General features: G+C 43.2%; 1 protein-coding gene across 10 annotated transcripts in view; it reads right to left on the minus strand.

The window, feature by feature from the left end:
- Positions 1 to 19,216, minus strand: part of SPDL1 (spindle apparatus coiled-coil protein 1) — a 115,886-nt gene that overhangs the window by 77,995 nt on the left and 18,675 nt on the right. For 6 of the 10 annotated variants that reach the window (XR_012801809.1, XM_075601679.1, XM_075601678.1 and 3 more), the window contains exons 3-6: positions 10,663 to 10,865; positions 9,267 to 9,443; positions 7,487 to 7,681; positions 6,363 to 6,512 (exon numbers count right to left, since the gene is read on the minus strand). Coding sequence is in view for 9 of the 10 variants with exons in the window: in XM_075601679.1 (XP_075457794.1) it covers positions 6,363 to 6,512; positions 7,487 to 7,681; positions 9,267 to 9,443; positions 10,663 to 10,827 (687 nt within the window). In the remaining variant the exon portion in view is untranslated. Of the gene's footprint in view, positions 1 to 6,362; positions 6,513 to 7,486; positions 7,682 to 9,266; positions 9,444 to 9,859; positions 9,965 to 10,662; positions 10,866 to 19,216 lie in introns of those variants that run through there. The other 4 variants (XM_075601682.1, XM_075601680.1, XM_075601677.1 and 1 more) reach the window with 2 other exon arrangements.

Here is a 19,216-nt window from a genome sequence, read left to right on the forward strand (position 1 = left end):
CTTGCAAACTCCAGCTCTTGCAGCAGGTTCCCGAGCTCTCGTAACTTCAAGTAGTCTCTAGCTGTGATCTTGGGAAAGCTGTCGGGGGCTGCCACTGCTAGCACACTCACAGATGTCCTGATATGTGGGGGGTACCGCAGGAGAAAGCCTGGACCCGATGCTGCCGAGTGAATCACCAAAGCAAACATCGGGTCCAGTCCTCGGCATCGTGGATCTCTAGAGGCTGTTTAATACCAACTACCACACAGGCTTCAGTTTCAAGTAAAGGACATTTTGCTATGGGCTATAACCAATCAGCCTTGCTGTAAGTAGGGTTTCAATTTTACCCCTACCGGATGTCATCGCTTTATTAGTGTCTCTAGCCAAACATTCAAGTGTTTGTTGTTTCATTTATTTATTTTAATCCATTTGCATTACATTTGTAATTATTCCCCTCTCAATCTTATCAGTGATTATTTGTTTAAGTTGTTTTTAGTTGCACTATGATCTTTTTTTCTTTTCTTTTTTGTTTTTGTCTTATTTGTTTGTTTGTCCTTCCATGAGACTTCATTGAAGATCCCTCTCTGGATTTCATCCCAGCCATTGGACTCTATATTTGGTCAGGCTATATTTATATTCATTTTTGGAGGCGCCGTTTTTTTGTTTTTATTGTCTATATTGGTTTGTGTGAACCTTTTGTCTTGGCAGCCCCCACTTTAACTTTTAAAGTGTGCTTAATATATGTTAGTCACCTATGTGTCACTATTTTCATTTGTAGCATTAGCGCTGTTCCCACTGCCCTTCCTTTTTAACTCTTCTAGCCTTTCCCATACTAGGTCAAGACCTACTTGGGGGTGGTTCGTAATTGCCGTCCGAAGTCTCTTCACGTGCTCCGTGGATTTGTTTCCCAGCCATTTGGATAGCAGGTTGAGCTCTTCCCTTGCTGAGAAGCCCAGGCTGTTGATTGCATTCTTGAACATGAACTTCCACGTTCGGTAGTTCTCAGGACGGTCGTCAAAGTTGGCGAGTCCTGTTTGCACCAGGTCACGCCGGATCATGTACTTGGCTATGTCTGTCAGGCCTGAGGCATCGGCGTGTTGGTCACGTTCTGAGATAGTTGCTGGGAGGGTCCGTGCGGTCGCCTCTTCCTTGGCGTGGATGCGTGATGACTGCTGGTCAGTGTGAGGGGCTGTGTTTCTTCGTGTGGGTGTACCTGGATTGCGAACCTGTTGTAGTGCATCCGTGTGCGCGCTGGCGTGTGGATCACTGTTGCGGCTACCCCAGGCAGCATGTACCATTGAAGGAGCAGCGTCTTCTCCTCGTGGACCTAGCAAGTCTTCGGTGTCTGTGGAGTCACTCCCTCCGTGTTGAGATGGTGCGCTGGTGTTTACACTGAAGAGGCTCCTTACGTAGTCTTCAGTGCGTTGGATTGGATCCTCTGAGGCTATCCGTTTGTACGGTTGCTCCCCGCCGTCCTGTATCGCAGCTGCTTCTAAGACTTCAGCTTGGGCTATGGCTATGGCGGCGGCTTCCTTCTCTTGATTAAGTGCCTCTAGTTCCGCATCAAATTCGGCTTTCCTACGCGTAGTGGCTGCGGCGGCGGCTGTCTGCTCCTCCTCTTCTATGCGCGCTCTTTCTGCCTTTACGGCTGCCTCTCTCCGACCATATTCGGCCCTGGTGCGTGCGGCCTCTGCGGTGTCTCACGCCTTGGTAGCGCTTGCGCTGGACGCGTTGGATAGCACCGATTTTGCTGACCTTGATGAATGCCTGGATGTGCTGGAGCGCTGTGATGTGGTTTCCAGCAAAAGGTCCTTTCTCCTACTCTCAGCCTCCGTGATAGTGGTTCGCTCGCGGCTGTCTCGTGTCAGGTCAATGTTACTCTGTAAGTCTCTTTCTTGTAGGCTTTCGCTGGTGTTGGCCCTGATCAGGTAAGTAATGTATGCCACTGACAGCTCTTGATAACGCGAGTGATCAGTCCTTAATTGCGTTATTGCCTGCTCGAGCTGTTGCGCATAGTTGCCAACGCTAGTAACATTGCGTATTCCCAGTGTGGTAGTTTCCCACGCCAACTCTAACTTAGCGCGGTGCGCTCCAATGTCAGTTTCGTATTTTTCGCGCGCCTTGTGTGTCAGTGTGACTGTCCGCTTAGGCCTCGCGTCTGCCTGCGCCTATTGCAGTTGCGCAGCGGTCTCTGTGTCCGAGTGGTCACTCTCCTGCGTGATGTCTTGCGAGGCTCTGAGTTCTGCCATGCTGTAGGTGTGTATAGGCCTTTAGCCAGTGCGTGTGGCGTGCGGTCTTTTACCTGCATCAGCGATGGGTGACTGTCTCAGATGATGCCGAGCGGTGTCCTGCAGCGTTCAGTGTAGGGGTAGCTGTACTCACAGGTGTCTGGTGGCTCTGACCCGTGTCCTGGCGGATGTCCTCTGGCATGGCCCTTGGTGGCGCTGGCCGTGGGGACGTGCGCAGGGTAAGGTGATGGTAATCCCTCACTATGGAGCTGTGCAGAAGGTGAACTCAGACAGAGAAAGGCAATCAAAGTTCTGTGTATATTGCAGTCTGACTGCAGTGCTGCTGCCTTGAGTGTAGGTTGCAGGCTGTGTGCAGTGTAAGCTACTTGCTGTTTGTAAGGCTTTTGCTGTAGAAAGTCTGTGCTATTATTAGCAATGTAAAGCTGCTCGCTTGTCTTTGCATAAAGTAGTAGTTGTTTGCTGTATAGAGGCTGGTGGCTCTGTGTAGCAATGTGGAGCAGTATGCTTGTACTGTGGTGATGAGAGACTGCTGTTTATTTGCTGTGTAAGCTGCTTGCTTGTTTCTTTAGCATAAAGGCTGTGGGTAGCAGCTCCTCTGTGTGTGTCCCCAAAGCACACGGTCCTCTTTCTACTATTCTGAGGCCAGAGCCACGTTTGATGTGTGAATAGTCCCCGATAGCATTAACTCAGCCCCCTTCCCAAATCACTCCAAGTCCTATAATATTTCCTTCACTTTATTGGAAAAACAGCAGTAAATACAGGCTCTTGTGGATGGTGTGTAGTAATGATTTGTAGTTAGAAGCAGGTAGAAAGAGATGGCCTTGCCATGGGAGAGTAACAAAGATGGGTGCTGTAATCACTGTCTCCAGGGTGGAAAAGGAAGTGAGGAGCAATGTGGGTAAAACAAATAGTCTTGGGACAGACCATCTGTGAACAAAACAGGGGGGAGGGCAGAATAGCCCATTCATAGAAGGAGCTCAGAGGCTGCAGTAGCAACTCACTGATTACATGCCCAGAGGCAAGAAATGCAACATTGTAACATATCACACAGGCACAGTGTGTGTGTGTGCAAACTATATGCAGCTGAAAATAAGGCCTTGGACATGGTCAGCGCTTATGCGCTGACCCGTGCTGCTCCTGCTCGGCACTGAGCCCCTGCAGCCGCAATGAGAGCGGCTTTAGCAGGGGCTCACGCACGCATCAGCACACTTGGGGAAGCGTGTGTCTGACGGCGTTTTGAAATTTCCCCGCTTGTCGAAGCGCAGGGCCGGTCACGTGAGCGGTTCGCCCAATGAGGGCGAACCAGCTCCGTGACGTCACTGGCCCGCCCCCTGATGGCGCGCTGTGTAAGGCCAGGGAAAGCACCGCTTTCCCTGAGCCTCAGCGCGCCTCAGCACTGGTTAAAGGCACTATGTCCCAGGCCTAAGAAACGGACAGGCAGAAGCTGCAAACAAGGGGGGGGGGGGGTGAACAGTGAGAGCAAAAATGGCTTACTTGTTCCATGATACAATCTATTGATTAACTTTGGTCTGTAAGACTGTTGACAGGCCTCACCTGGTTTGTTTTATAAGAGGCAATATCTGATGTAAATCCCTTGTAGCTCTGTTCCAAAAGAGGTCCATCGTAAAAGGAAAACACCATTGTAAAAAAGAGAGAAGGCCAATATGACTCATGAATTCCAAAGCCTAGGCTATCCAACCTTCTGAATGTGCTCCCAAATCTAATACTTTTCTGGCAAGAAAACTACCCCTTCCTACTGTAGTTCAGAAAAGGGAACAGGTGAATTTTTCCCTGGATCTACAACCTAACCATGATTCTTTAAAATATTCAGAACTAGGTCTACAATGCATCTGGTTTCTACTTCTGAGGCAGCTAGTAGAATCACGTCATTCAAATACATGTAGACATGTAGATTGATACCCCTTTGACGAACATGCGCTACGAGAAAAGCCATGACCTTTATGAATACTATGTGCTGTGGCCATCACAAAGGCTATAGTTCTGAACTTATCATGTCTGTCTCCATCGCAAAAACTTTGCTTTAGTGGATCTCCTCCACCTTTATCACTGACCTTTCGTTAAGTGCTGGACGTTTAGGAACGTGTTGACTGGTTTCATGTACAGCATAGCTCTGAAGCCCCCAGTATATATCAGTAGTAGAAATTAAATGGAATGGATGCCGTAATCTGACGACTTGGCACTGTATTTATTGCCGTGTTCGCAACAGACCGTAGTTTGCATCTCTAAGACCTCTGCCTTCCCAGGATGTAGCGGGACCCTTGAACTTTTGAATAGATTTTATCGCAGCGCTCTTGAGAATGTCATAATATAGACCTGCATGATCACTGGAGTGACCCAAGTCTCCGTCTGGGCCCATTGTTCCTGGAAGAGTCCCAGTCTGCCTCTTACTAGAACTGACTAAAAGACCACTGAACTTGAGGAATTCTGTTTTTGATCCTGGTCACTGGACGCTGACCCTCTCAATGGCTGCTACAGTGGTTGACCCATCCAAAATATAAATACTGCCTCCCCAAGTAGGATCTGACTTCATGACATGCTTGACGTGAAGATTTTGGAAACAATGAAAAACGGTGCCTCCTTGAGGTAAGAACTGTCTTTTAGCACCAGAAGATTGAGATAATCGAATCAAAGGGTTCACCAAACAAAAAAAGTGCCCATGTAAAGCACCGAGTAAGGCCTACTACTCTGAGGATGTCCATAGCCCAAGATATAATCCACAGGGATTTTATTGCTGCTTAATAAGATCTCACCAGCACACGAGATGAGTGGAAGCATTGCAAATAAGATCTTTATTATTGAAGTCACATAAACCTTTCAAATGATGCTGTCTGGAAACTCCATCTTCCAAAATTAGATGACCAAATTGGAATTGTTCTGGAAACACAAATGTCAGCTGCTCCAGGTCTGAGGTTAGAGAATCGTGGCATGCTGCTTTAATTTAAAGGCCCTTTAAAAAATGAACCATCCATGAGTAAAATTGTGTTTTTTTCCTGGCTAGGTGAGCAATAGCAGCATCAATTGGAAAACGAGACTTCCCAACCTGACATCTTCTTGGACAAAAGGATACATCTTTAACTTTCGGGTGACTCCTGGTCTTCGGTCGGGGACTATCCATTCTGTCATGATCTCATTAACGAATGAACCGGGAAATTTATCATCTTACTTACAGGGCCCAAAAAAAGTCTGATCTAGGATATCGTCAATATTTGTAATTATTTGGTAACATCACCTTCCTCAGAAGAGATGCACTTCCTAAACTAAAAAGTATCTTCTCTTTCATTGAAGAAATAGATCAACCTTATCCAGTGATGTCAAAACCTGGACCTCTTAGGTGAGTGTGCTGCACTTTCTATTTTTACTAAATGTTGCCATTCAATCTAGGAACGGATTAATCAGTGAAGGTGTATCCTCAACAGCAGCTTTCTATAAATTCAACAATGCTTAATGTCACAGGGGCAGATAACTTCACTCACAGGCTAAACAGTTCCTAGATTTGGCAGTAGCATTTTAAAGCTTGCTCTGTGGACCTAACCAGGACACACATTATGCTCAGGAGAACTACTGGGTACATTGGCTATGGCATTAAAGGAGGGGGAGGGAAAAAAAAAAAAAAAAAAAAAGAAGACCTCCACCCAATGTATCTGCACTGCTGAACAAAAAATGTGCGTGAGAAAGGGCACAGGGAAAAAAAAAAAAAAGTCTGCATTCCAGCGGGGTGAGGTCGACATACAATGGCGACCAGCCTGTACAAACCAAGGCAGAACCCTACCCGTACGACCCAGAAAGGGAACACCCAGTTAGAATTCACTGGTAAGTAGTGGTTTAAAAGCGGAGGAAGGGGAAGGATGGCTTGGGGCAACCAAACAAACTGATAGTCTAGGGTGCCCCGGGATACAGAGACCCAGCTTGGTGCATGGATGCAGCCCCTCTGCACTGCTCCCAACGGCGCATTCGCCTGGTGCAGAAGGGCACAACTTTAGGAGATTTCCAGAACTTCCTACAGTATTCATGAAAGGGAGGCTCAAAAGGCAGCCCACACAAGCAATAAATATATGTAATACATATACATTCACACACTTAAGTACCAACTAACAATTAGATATGGTTTGTTACCTCTAAAGCACTGAAGTAGGCAACAGCATCTTTTTCTCTTTCCTCCTTTTCCTCTTGGAGGCGCTCCAGTTGCCTACTTTGGTTCCTGTTTGCTAGTACAAGTTGTTGTTGTCGATAGTGCAGTTCGTTAATCTCTTCTTCTAAAATGGCCTATTTTATGTATGTATATATATAAAAAAAATTGCACATAGTCTTAATTACATAATGGATTGCAGTTAAAAAATTAAGTATAAGAAAAATTAACCATTTGTCAAGATGGTATCTCCAATTCCCACCCCAAAATACTAAAAGTCAGGAAAAATGAGCAATACAAACAAATTAACACTAAATAAATGTTCAAAATATTGAATCCAATATAGTATTGCAGCAAAATCATAGTACAAGACTCAAATGATCACAATAGTGTGTGTGTGTATATATATATATATATGTATATATATATATATATATATATATATATATATATATATATATATATATATAAAAACCTAATACATATAATATAAAAAAGGTAAAAAAATTAAATTAAACACACACACAAAGACACATACAATAATCAAAGAATGACATAACCACCCAGGTGAATGAGACTCTATGTTTCGGGCCAAATTGCAAACTCTTGAAAATTGGCAATTTTGGACCTGAAACAACGCATCTCATTCACCAGGGTGTCAGCCTGTTATTCTTTCATTATTTGTCTTAAAGTTTGTTACCTTTATATTACATTTTTCTATATACACGTATGTATACTATTGTGATCATCTGAGTCTTGTACTATAATCTCATTGCAATGCTGTATTGGATTCAATATACCTTTGGAACATTTATTTTGTGTCTTGGTATTTTTTGCACCGTTTATTGCTCTTCCTGATTTATCTTAGAAGTTTCATATCAATTACCATTAAAATGTATTATGTTGATAAAGTGGAGCTTTCATAAAGAATTTGATTGCCCTACACTTGATATCAACCATTTAGGTGACTCAAAACAAATGCTCAGATAATGTTCAGAGATACATCATAAAAGGTTTAAAAAAAAAAATAACCTACATTCAAGTATTCCAGTAACACTTTGTACACACAAGAAATAACTGATGTGAAGGAGAGTGAAAATGAATCACGCACCTTTGCACTGTCAAGTTCAGTTTTTTCAAGCTGAAGAGTCAGAATTTCCGAAGACATGGATTCATGAGCACGCTCAGACATCATCCGCAGCTCTTCAGATTTATTAGCCAGCACCTCACTCTGATGGTCTACTTTGTGCTTAAGTTGTTTTTCACTTAACCTTGCTTCATCTAATTCTGATTTCAGCTTCTCCAACTTCACACAAATATTTGGAAAGAATAGATTATTAGAACTAGAAAGATCATGTATTTCTAAACCATGCTAAAGTAGTAATTGAGGAGAAATAGTACAGGTAGTCCTCGCTATCCAACGTTTCATTTTACAACGAAAGGCACATCCAACGCGACCCTACGATCTGTTCTGACACGCCGGAATACGTTATCCGACGCCTGAATACATTATCCAACACTCACCGCCACTGATTAACATGGGACTCACTTTACAACGATTTCACTATCCAACGCTACTTCCAGAACGGATTCCGTTGGATAACCGAGGACTGCCTGTATCAGTCTGTTAATTTCACATATGGATTTAACTAGTTGGGTACAAAAAAAGAAATCAAATACAAACACAATATATAGCTAGAATTTGTCACTTATTAGGTGGCCAAATCATCAGATGGATGCTTGAGGGCACCTGGAAGCTGATTTGGAATGAGGGTCAACACCTGGGGACTTTTGGGGCTATAAGTAAGAGACACTTGGGATGTGTTATGCCAGCTAAACTTGAAAAAGGCAGTTGTATCTGACGAAACGTCACATCGAAAATTGGCAGAATAAATAGTTTTGCAGAAATCAGTGGTGCTCTGCTTCCATTCTGGTTTATTTATATAGCGCCATTAAAGTACATAGCGCTACACAGCAGTAATACACGTGGCACATCATATAAATAACAAATACTACATAAAAGGGAAGTGCATCAGACATAAAAGTAACATTTAGGAAAAGGAGTCCCTGCTCTGCCTGGTTGGTTGGAAGAACGTACAGAGACATTAGGAGGGCGTTCTGGTAAGTGCATCTTCAAGGTGCCAAGGTTTATGTATGAGGTGTAAAGTATCAGCCATGGAGCTACTCATATGCTTCCTTAAGCAGGTGTGTTTTAAAAGTGGGTAGAGAGGTTGCTAGTCGGGTAGAGGGGAAGGGCATTCCAGAGGTGAAGGGCAGTCAGTGAAAAACGTTTAAGGTGGGAGAGGGCTTTAGATATAAAAGGGGGTAGAGAGAAGACATCCTTGAGCGGAATGCAAAACTTGGGATGGTGCATGGCGAGAAATTAGGGCTCAGATGTAAGGAGGAGCAGAAGAGTGTAAAGCTTTAAAAGTGGGGAGTAGAATTGAGTGTGTGATACAGGATTTGATAGGAAGCTAGGAGAGGTATTTCAGGAGGGGAGATGCTGAGACAGATTTAGGAAAGCGTAGAGTGATTCTGGCAGCAGTGTTTAGGATAGATTGTAGAGGACAGGTGAGAGGCAGGAAGGCCGGACAGCAGGAGGTTACAGTAATCGAGATGGGAGAGAATAAAGTGCATGCATCAGAGTTTTAACAGTCGAACAACAGAGGAAAGGGCGTATCTATGTAATATTGCAGAGGAAAAAGTTACAGGGTTTAGATACCTTTTGAATGTGAGAGGAGTCTACAACGGTCTACAGTATACAAAACATAAGTCACAGCACATAATTCAGATAGAGTAAGAAACAGTGTAAGAAAACGCAAGATAGGAAACCTTTAGTGAATATGGGGCCTTAGTGTTTGTGTATATGGTTTTCTGCATATGCGTCACACCTTATCTTTCAGCTCACTAATTTCTCGATTATGGTTCCTCTCCAGTTGCTCCTGTAGTTGTTCGAGACAAATTTTCTGGTACTGTTTTATGTTGTCACATTCAAAACTTAAACTTTCTAGCATTCGAATTTTCAGTTCAACTTCTCTATGGAGGGAATATTTTTCTTGCTCCAAGTTCTGTAAAACAAAGATTTTGGTTTCAGAAATTTGTGTTTTTGTAATGCAGTACCTTATTTGACCCGGCTGACTTCGCTATGGCTGTTTTGAGGTCTTAAAATCAGCAATCCAAGCACTTCACTTTTTACACAGGATTGAAACAGAGGGTCTTCGGAGCTCAACCCTGTTAATTTCAGCACCGAGGATCCCCTGCTTCCAGAGATACTTACCTCTGTACTAGAGGTAAGTTCTAGCTGCAATTATGTTACAGAGGGCTACCAAAATTTTTTATTAGATATATATCTATCTATATAAAACGCAAAAGATGTTTGTCTGTGGAGAGAGGAGAGAGAGTTACATCCCAGGCAACGCCGGGTATATCAGCTAGTGTGATATATATATATATATAGAGAGAGAGATAGAGATATATAATATACCTTTTGCTTCATTCATTGTAACATCGCCGGAAGAAGAGATCAGTGTATCTCGAAAGCTCGCACAAAAAAAAGCATTTCGTTAGCCACAGAACGGTATCATCTATTTATTTTTTGATATATATATATATATATATATATATATATATATATATATAAAAATAGGCATATCTTCTCAAACTTGCTACACATCACCCTAATTTCACAATATACAATGGGTAGGTTACATGCAAACAAGGCATTTGTATTTCCCTTCCTATACATTTTTACACGCTTGTGTCTGCACCATAACACAGCTTGTACAACTAAGCCGGTGATAAGTACAATATCGGTGGACCCACACTATCGATTTTATTCTATACAGTAATAGCCGTTATATCTTTAATTGGTCTCTCAAACCCACATCATTAACTTCATTGTGACGGGTGCATTTGCATGTCACTAGCCAGAATCCTTCTTTTCAGCTTAGCCACTAATATGCATCACTGTGTTAAAGGAAGCAGGTTTGGGACAACGTATGGAAGATATGTAGATACATTCATTTTGCATTGTTAAAGACACTAATAAATCACCTAGGGCCCACTGTTGAAGGTACAGTACTTGTCTAGTATGAAAGAAAAATGTGGGCCAAGTCCAATGTATCGGCTTTAATGATCCGAAGCACATAACCTTCTCTGTTGGTGCCATTCCAAGCAATGTAAACAAACTTTGCCTACTGTATAATTAGTCAGCACTAATACTTTATAGTTTAAAACACAATTCAATGACTGCAATCTATAACGCATTAGATATGCGGCAGTGTTTACCTCAATAGTGCTGGTCATTTCATTTCGCTGCTCTTCCAACTGATTCTGAAGGTCACTTTGGCTCTCCAGTAGTTCCAGTCCATGTTGTGCAGCACTTCTTCTCTCCCCTTCTACTTTCGTCAGCTGGCGACGAAGCGCCAAAATGGTTTCCGACTCGTCCATCATTGCAAATTTTTTAGTCTAAGAAATACGAGATGAGAAACCTGCAAAAATATGTACATGTACATGTACTTAAGACACATATTCTGATTGCAATATCATGGAGGAATTGGCCGATATGTCTGACATTTTTGCTAACATCTCTGATTCTATGGGGTATACAGATGAACAGATCAGATATAATGAGACAGCGGAGACTATCTTTGGACCAGATAAACCCACATATGTATTTTATGACTTTGTGAAATTGAAAATGGGTGAACAAAGGCAGTGCACTGCCTACAAATGGTGGAGGAGGCTATTGGTAGCAAAAAAATCCTTTTATTGAATGAAGGGATCAAACATCACCCCTGGATCCCCCAGAAAACGCTCACCTACGCGCTTAGGGCCGTGCGCCCTTTAAACGTGTAGATGAGCGTTTTCTGGGTGATCCAGGGGTGATGTTTGATCCCTTCATTCAATAAAAGGATTTTTTTGCTACCAATAGCCTCCTCCACCATTTGTAGGCAGTGCACTGCCTTTATTCACCCATTTTCTACTTGTCCTGCTTGGTGGATTGCACGCTGCTCAGGATACCTGATGGGACTGCTCCTCTGACGGAATTGGAACCAAAAGTGAGTTTTCTCTTACATACTATAACTATGTTATTATGGTTGGGACAATTTCTGTACTGTTCATTGTGCTAGCTAGCACTAGGTACTAGTCCTTTGCCCTACTAGGGAATGTTATTATTGCTCACCATCATATTGGAGTGTTCCCAACGGAAGAATTATTATTTAGTATTGGGACTCATATTCTGATGCACCGGTTACCCACATTTTGGTGAAATTGAAGAAAAGAGAAACTGATATTTGCATGCAACCACATTATCATAAAGAGAAATGACTCCCTCATGGGTTTCGTATTAAAAATCAGCCTACCATAGGCCGCAGTGACCCAGCTTTCTGTAAAAAATGGGTCTCAATCCTAAATAAATGTTCATTTGATCTAACAATCTTAGTTATTGAACAGTCTACAAAAAAGTTGGAGAAAATCAGGAAGGACATTAAGTAAATTGAGGATAAATATGGTGACATACTGACAGCTGATTCTGATACTAACTGGTTAGAAAAAATACAATCCACTGTAGATACCTACAAGGCCGGTCTTATTACATACAAAAGGGACAAATTAAAACAAGTGACCCTTGACTATAAGGAAAGGAAGGTGTACAAATGGCTTCTGGGCCTCAATGACAACCCACAGGGTAGATCATACCAAAAGAGGGGCTACTCTCGCTCCAGAAAAGGGGCTGCGGGTGGGTCCGGTTATAATACCAGCGATACTGATATGTCAGATGCTCAGGACAGTACTGCCAACACTGACCCTTTTCTAGGCCAGGCTTCGGCTGCCCAAAAAAAGCCCCCCCTTACCCGACCTAGAAGCTGGAGACCGATCAGGAGAGGGGGGGGGGGGTGGAAACCCAAGATTCCTGCCACACTCATCCAAAACCAGGGCGGGCAGGGGGAGAGGGCAGAAACAGTGATTCATAACATCTCCCAATATGAGTTGTCGCCAGCTGAAACTTCAGTCCTCAGTATGGGGCTATCATTTGTGCCCACTCACCAACAGAAATCTTTTGAGTGGGAAGTGGATATGTTCAAACTTAACCGACGATTGAAATTGAAGGATTATTTCAGCCATATTGATTCTGGCCATGTGGATACGAATGGTGACTGTATGAAACGCTTTAAACCTAGCAGTACCTTTGACCCACAGGTGGTAAATTCAAGTATAACAACTTTCATGGGACTACTGGAAAGAGACACTAGGCATGCAATTAAGAGCAACAAGTCTAGTTTTTATAATTTAACTGGAGCACAACATGGAGCATTGAAATCCCTTAGAGACAACAGCAATATTATCATCAAAGCTGCTGACAAGGGGGGAGCTATAGTGTTGATGGCATACAAAGATTACCGGGAGCAAATTATGTCACAGCTGAGCAATGGGAACCAGTACAAAAAACTATCTGGTGATCCAACTGCTAACTATAAAAAAGAAATTGATGGTGTTATCGCGATGGGCAGCAGTAATGGGTGGATCTCAGAAGACACTGCAGCATTCCTCACTCAGGACCTTCCGGTAAATCCAGTGCTATACACACTCCCTAAGGTGCAGAAATCCTTGACAGCCCCGCCGGAAAGACCCATCATATCAGCGCGGGGCTCCCTTTGTCACCCTCTCTCTCAATATATGGATTTGTTTCTCCAGCCTGTTGTTCAACTGATGGCTTCGTATACTAAAGACACCACGGACTTCATTGGGAAATTGGCGAGAGTCGACCAGGATCTGACGGATGTCCTGCTAGTAACGCTAGACGTGGCAAGTTTGTACACGAATATCCCACACCAGGATGGGATGAATGTCATCATGCACCAACTTGAAAGACATCCTGTGGAGATGGGACCGCCCATGGAATTTCTCATGACGCTTATTGGTTTGATCTTGCACAAAAACTTCAAGTTTGAGAAATCGTTCTATTTGCAACTGATGGGAACCGCGATGGGTCCAATATGGCCCCATCGTATGCAAATCTCTATATGAATGCCTACGAGCAAACTCACCTCCTCAACGATGCACATAAAACATTTCAATATAAGAAATCCAGAACTATAATCAGGGGCACCTCCGGGCATATCTGCGTTTCACGCTGACACGCATAGGGGAGAGACAGAGCTTACCGCGCATGCGCGGCTCTGAGTATTACGCAGGATGGGAGACGGGGACGCAGGACAATCGTGGGTCAGGCGCATGCACGGACCACGGTCCTAAGCCGCGCAATATGCAAATTATTTCTGACTTGCGGGCCACACTGATACGCGGAAGTCAACATGAGCAACCCACTAATTAAAGTCAATACACACAGCTGCCTCCTATTGTGCTCTTTTTGGCGCGAAATTACACCCTTTAAAAACAGTGTTCTGCCCTACCCTCCTCACCACTCCAAGTTTAAGTCCTTTGACGAAACGCGTAGGAGTGGGGGTGCTAGGCAGGACCCCTGGATGATGTTCACATAACTATGCTACCCAACACTGCTGCAATTTATTTTTCTGGACTGTGACTCTCCATTTACATCTTAGACACAGACAACATACACAGGTTAATTTATTAGGAGCTCATCATTAGGCTGTATCCTATACATGCTATTTACATACTTATCTGTCCTAAACACATAGTGACCCACTCAAATCACGTTACCTATTTCCTTCAGAGATTCATTTTTTGCTGTTGTTTTGGTTCATTTATCTGCACGTTGTAGCAGAATTTATGTTGGCTTGAGATTGTCATTTATACTTTGACTTGTCACTTTCTTGTTGCTTGGGACGCAATATATTCTATGCACGGTATAGGTGCGTGTTAACCTGATAACCTGTTTTGACTAACCTGGTCCATCGCTGTGTCCTTTAGTCACTATCCATTGTTATGTAATTAGGATATATATTGTCTGGTTATTCCTTAGTCTTGCCTAAGTGTTTCTATGGGTAGTACCCGTGACAGGGGTCCTAGCCTTTATTAAGTGTTTTTAATCTTGTACTGTTTTTCACTTTACATTGTGTCAATTAATATAATGCTATTTGTTATTTCGTACACCTGAGTGCTCCTAAACGGGTTCCTTTTTCTCTTTTTTCATTAATATTATTACCAACCCGTGAGCACCGCCAATTCTAATTCATGATATGTAAAAATATATTTTTTGGCTTAAGGTGACATTGATACTATCAAAGTAGATGCGAGGTTATTCCTTTCCCCCCTCCCCACCTTTTTTATTGAACATATTATCTTTATCTGCTTAGCAGATTTCACTAACCTTGGCTCACTTGTCTTTTTGACACTTTGTTTTTTGATGGATTTTTTCGCGAAAGAGGACAATAGGTAAGCGACTGCAAATGCAGCTTTCAATATAGAACTTTCAGATAACACACACTCACAGACTACACATAACAGTGAGAGTGTAGACAAACTGAGAAACCTCAAACATTTATCACAAAGGAGGTTGCGGGTTTGGTGGACGAAGACAGCACTTGAAAAATATACAGAATACAAATTTATTCCAAGGGGTCTTCGTCTCCAAACCTTCCCCTCCTTTGACTTCACAGACGCTACATTTAAAACACGATGGGAGGAAGCTTTGTCAGCATGTACATTCCAACTTATACAAGTCTTGATAGAACATGATAAAGCAGTGGTTCTGGAGGTGACTAATCAAATAGAGGTCATAAAATCAGGACTATCAGAAGTTGAGTGAGAATCTTTTGCTAAAATCGAATTAGACCTTGAGAAGTTTGAAAAAGATCTAATAGCATTCAAAAAGAAAAAATTTGACAGAGATCAGGACGATTATAAAGCCGATAAGGTTTATAAGTGGCAAAAGGGGAAAAGATTTAATAAAAAAACACAAAAATCAACAGAGAGTTAATGCAACCTCTACCTCATCTGAGATTACCGCTTCAAATATAGAGTCATCTGATTTTGAAGGGGGCCCTGACAATAGCACACAAGGGGTGAAACCTTTTTTTAGACAAAGGGGAAAGGAAAACATTACAAAAAGGCGGACAAGGAGAGGGAAAAAGGCAACTAAGAAAAATAAACTAATTGGGGTATTAGACACACTGCCCCAACCCTCAGAAATACCACACACCCTTACTGTCATAAATCTGTCAGACATCATCCTGAGTCAAGAGCAATTAAGTGTTTTACAGAAGGGTCTTTCCCTCAGCCCTACTATGTCCATGGATCGTTTTGAATGGACAAAAGATCTGCAGCTATTTTGTCGAAAGCTGCTCCTCCACAAACACTTCAGTAAACCGCATGACTCACATGAGGATGCGTCCTCACCAGTAGAATGGAATGAACAGGAAATACTGGCCTTAGAGGACCTTAACATATTACATCATGAACAGGGTGTCATTCCAGTTGACCAAAATAGGATACTATCCAAACTCAGACCCTAGTCTATTTTCTGCCCACCATGGCAAGTCTGCCCACAGGTGGAAGTTTATGCAAAACTTGTTACAGAAGGATTCAACAAAGTAAATATTCAGAGAGGCGAACATAACCTAACTAAAGCGGAGAGACGAGCAGTTGCAGAGCTACGAGATCTTAAGGAGGTGGAGATTAAGCCGAGCGATAAAGGGGGAAATGTGATCATATGGCCAAAGGTGATGTACGAGCGTGAAGTTTTCAAACAACTTAGAGACATTCAGTGTTATGTTGAACTGAGTAGAGATCCCACAACTAAGTTTAAGGAGGAGCTCGAGAGTTTACTCCGGGTTGCCGTCCTGGATGAGGTGATCACTCAACATAACATGGATGCCTTATTGACTAAATGTCCGGTCGTACCCACCTTCTACATACTGCCAAAAGTACACAAAAACCTCTCCCACCCCCCAGGCAGACCTATAGTATCAGGCATGGGAGGGTTGAGCGAGCCCATTTGCAGATTCATAGACCTTTTTCTGCAATTATCTGTTGAAACATTGCCATCATTTTTAAGAGATAGCATGGACGTATTATCACGGTTGGAGCACATCACGGTCGACGAGGATGTTCTCCTTGCGACCTGTGATGTGGAATCACTCTACACCTGTATCCACCACTGTGATGGTTTAAGAGCTGCCAAATTTTATTTGTCCATGCAAAATCTCTCTGGGGAACTTATTCGGTTGATTATCAATCTCCTGAGCTTTGTACTTTCCCATAATTATTTTATTTTTAAAAACAGATACTTTTTGCAGAAGAGAGGGACTGCAATGGGCGCGACCTGTGCACCCTCCTATGCCAATCTCTTCCTGGGCTGGTGGGAGAGGGAAGTCGTCTTTACTGATGACAACAGTGTACATACACAGAATGTTTTGTTGTGGTTGGGGTACATCAACGACGTGCTTGTCCTCTGGCGTGGGACTGCTGGAGGGTTTTCTGCGTTTGTCGATGCCCTCAACCACAACGATCTCAACATCAAACTAACCTTTCAGTCAAGTCCATCAAAGATTGAATTTCTGGACTTGTCTATCAGTATAGGCGAAGGTGCTGTACTCAGTACCGACATATTTCGTAAACAAACTGCCACGAATTCGATTTTACACGCCACTAGCTTCCATCCTCCCCATCAAGTAAAAGGTATCCCTACAAGCGAGTTTCTCAGGCTTAAGAGAAATGTCTCGTCTGCCAATGATTTCCAACTAAGATCAGTGGAAATGAAATCAAGATTTTCAGAGAGGTTATAGTAAGACCATGGTAGAGAAAGGTTATCGTAACAGCCTGAGTAAAACCCGCACATCACTTTTACAACCCAAGCGTAACAAAATAGACCAAAAAGTTATTCGCTTTGTGGGGTCTTACAATCAACAATGGCCACTATTGCGCAAGGTCTTGCAACAACATTGGGGAGTACTGATGACTGACCCAGATCTGGTAAAGGCCCTGGGGAAACAGGTCACCATGACGAGTCGCCGGGCACCTAATCTCAAAGATAGTTTAGTCAACAGCCATTACATCCCATACGTTGACAAAACCTTCTTGGCAGTTACCCCTCGAAAAGGCTTTGCAAAATGCTCCAATTGTTCAGCCTGCAAACATATGGAGAATAGACTTACCTTTGACAACAGTATGAAGACCCATACCTATACAATTCATACCACACACAATTGTAAATCTAAAGGGGTGATCTACTGCATTCTATGTCCGTGTGATCTACCTTATGTAGGCATGACCACAAGAGAGGTCAGATTCCGGATATTAGAACATGTGAGGAATGTCAAGAACGCGCAAAGAGACCTTGACAATTTTAACAAAATCACAACTGTCGCCAGGCATTTCCTGATAAAACATGCGGCAGACACCACGCTAAGGCCTTGCCCCCGCTGCCTGCTACAGCGTCCGCTGTGGCGGACGCTGCGCTCACGAGAGCCCTCCCCGCAATGGCGCCGGGCCCGCTGCGAGGGGGGGCCGCAGCGCTCGCGCGAGAGCTACTCCTGCTCTCAATAGAATTGAGAGCAGGAACTCGCGTCGAGCGGCTAGGCACGCTCCCCGGCGGTTCAGCCAATGAGGGCGAACCTGCCGGGTGACGTCATGGCCGCGCCCCCGTCACTCCACCGCCACCCCCCCCCCCCCCCCGGTCTCTGCTCCTGCAGTGAGCTGCAGACCGGGGAATCGCCGGAACGCGCAGCCAAAAGCGCGGGCGCGCATTAGAACACCGTGACCGGGGCCTTAGCCTAATGAGGGCCTTTGCGCTTGATAAAGTCTCACTTGGCATACGTGGTGGAGATTTGGAAAGGGCTCTTTTAAAGAAGGAGACCAGATGGATCACACAAATTGATTCAATGATCCCAAAGGGCCTAAATGACTACATTGGTTATGCGATGTTCTTATGAAACCTACTTTGCTGTATCTTTAGTTCAGCATGGATAAGTACCTCATGTCTAATATGATAAGAAGATTTATTGCATGTGTTTTGTGTATTCTTCCAGACATTGTATGTCATCCGGGCGGGGAGGCGGTCCTGAATAAGAAACTTATTGACCCTAAGAGTTGGGAAGTGCAGCAAACATGCATCTCTTTATACCTCCTGATCCAGCAATCAAGATTCAATCTGGAATCAACGCCCCAACCTTCCGGACATGATCTATGAACATAGGAACTGTCAAGAAGCAATGAATCACGAGTCTTTGAATGGAAGGAACTGTGACCTTTATTTGGCTAACAACACGGGTGCTAATGATCGTGCAACTCTGCTTCTTTGGATGTAATCACCACTTAGATATCTCCGTTTCTCTCGCAAATGCTCTGGATTTCTTATATTGAAATGTTATATTATGGACACTGTATTCCTGGACTTTCTTGTGACATTTCAATGGAAAGAAATTCTTCTCATCTGTTCAAGATAAATCAATATACCTAAATTTTGCTAGTCTTGCAAATGGGATGTTTAGTACACCTTAATATGTCACCTTTGGTATAAACTGGATGGTATACCACCCAGACATCTGTTGTCCTCTTATAAGTGCTCTGGACTTCGAAACAAAAATGTATTGATATTGACATCAAACCTCTGGACAGTTTTGTGATAAATCACTGGAAAACCTATCTTGGTCACTCATTAAGGACAAAGAACTATATTTACATTTTGTCCGCTTGGAATAAGGAAAAGTTTTTTAGTGCTCTCCACTTTTATATCTTTGGTGTATAAATGGTACCTGTAAGTAGTGACATATATATTGTGTGCTATTGGTTTTGAAATTCTGCCATTAGTCTAGAGATGATATTCTCAGTTTGTTCCTGACTTAGTACATAAGAGACTTCTAAATAAGATAGTCAGTGGTACTGGGTCTCCTGTGCCCCCCGTCCCTTTCATTGT

This window comes from Ascaphus truei, chromosome 5 (assembly GCF_040206685.1).
Source record: "Ascaphus truei isolate aAscTru1 chromosome 5, aAscTru1.hap1, whole genome shotgun sequence".
Lineage (NCBI taxonomy): Eukaryota > Metazoa > Chordata > Amphibia > Anura > Ascaphidae > Ascaphus > Ascaphus truei.